Source organism: Corvus kubaryi, unplaced genomic scaffold (genome assembly GCF_017639235.1).
Source record: "Corvus kubaryi isolate FWS band 111438036 unplaced genomic scaffold, C.kubaryi_AGA036_p1.0 36967, whole genome shotgun sequence".
Lineage (NCBI taxonomy): Eukaryota > Metazoa > Chordata > Aves > Passeriformes > Corvidae > Corvus > Corvus kubaryi.
The window spans coordinates 125,977-127,235 of record NW_024580996.1 but is presented as its reverse complement, the minus strand read 5'-3'; the positions used below and the strand labels follow the sequence as shown (position 1 = coordinate 127,235).

Below are 1,259 nucleotides of genomic sequence, written 5' to 3'. Positions count from 1 at the left end.
TTTGGGATGTTCTGGGAGGTTTTTGGAGGTTTTGGGATGTTCTGGGATGTTTTAGGAGGTGTTTCAGGATGTTTTTGGGATGTTCTGGGATGTTTCGGGATGTTCTGGGAGGTTTTGGGAGGTTTTGGGATGTCTGGGGAGGTTTTTGGGATGTTCTGGGATGTTTTAGGAGGTGTTTCGGGATGTTTTGGGATGTTTCAGGATGTTTTGGGATGTTTCGGGATGTTCTGGGAGGTTTTTGGAGGTTTGGGGACATTTTGGGATGTTTCAGGATGTTCTGGGACGTTTTGGGCCATTTTGGGATGTTTCGGGATGTTTTAGGATGTTCTGGGATGTTTCGGGATGTTTTAGGAGGTTTTGGGATGTTCTGGGATGTTTTGGGCCGTCCGTTTTGGGAAGTTGGAATCTCCACTCCCAATCCCCCCTAATCCTAGAATTCCGCAATCCCCGCTCCCATTCCCCGCTCCTGATCCCCCTGATCCCGGAATTCCCTGGGAACAGCTCGCCCTGGAGGCCCCCAAAGCCCTGGAGGCCCCAAAGGGCTGCTGGGAGAAGCTGGGTCTGGAATTCCCGCTCCCGATGCCCCCTAACTGTGGAATTCTGGATTCCCCTCTCCCAATCCCCGCTCCCGATCCCTGGAATCCCGGAATTCTGTGGGAGCAGATCACCCTGGAGGCCCCAAAGGGCTGCTGGGAGAAGCTGGGTCTGGAATTCCCGCTCCCGATGCTCTCTAACTGTGGAATTCTGGATTCCCCTCTCCCAATCCCTTCTCCCAATCCCTCAAATCCCGGAATCCCGGAATTCCGTGGGAGCAGATCGCCCTGGAGGCCGCCAAGGCGCTGGACGACAAGGGCTGCTGGGAGAAGCTGGGCGAGGTGGCGCTGCTGCAGGGCAACCACCAGGTGGTGGAGATGTGCTACCAGCGCACCAAGAACTTCGACCGCCTCTCCTTCCTCTACCTCATCACCGGCAACCTGGAGAAGCTGCGCAAGATGATGAAGATCGGTGAGGCCGGCCGGGATGGGCCCGGCACCTTCCGGCTGGGAATGGGAATGGGAATGGGGGCTGGGAATGGGAATGGGGGCTGGGAATGGGAATGGGAGATGGGAATGGGAATGGGAATGGGAATGGGAATGGGGGCCGGGAATGGGAGCTGGGGATGGGAGCCAGGATGGGAGCCGGGAATGGGAATGGGGGCTGGGAATGGGTGCTGGGAATGGGGGCTGGGAATGGGAATGGGTGCTGGGAATGGGGGCTGG

At 57.2% G+C, this 1,259-nt stretch overlaps 1 protein-coding gene across 1 annotated transcript in view; it reads left to right on the top strand.

Annotated features, from left to right (window-relative positions):
- COPA (COPI coat complex subunit alpha) overlaps window positions 1-1,259 on the top strand; it is a 10,602-nt gene that overhangs the window by 1,692 nt on the left and 7,651 nt on the right. Inside the window, exon 3 of the mRNA XM_042020411.1 lies at window positions 816-1,005. Within this exon, the coding sequence (XP_041876345.1) occupies window positions 816-1,005 (190 nt within the window). The remainder of the gene's footprint in view (window positions 1-815; window positions 1,006-1,259) is intronic.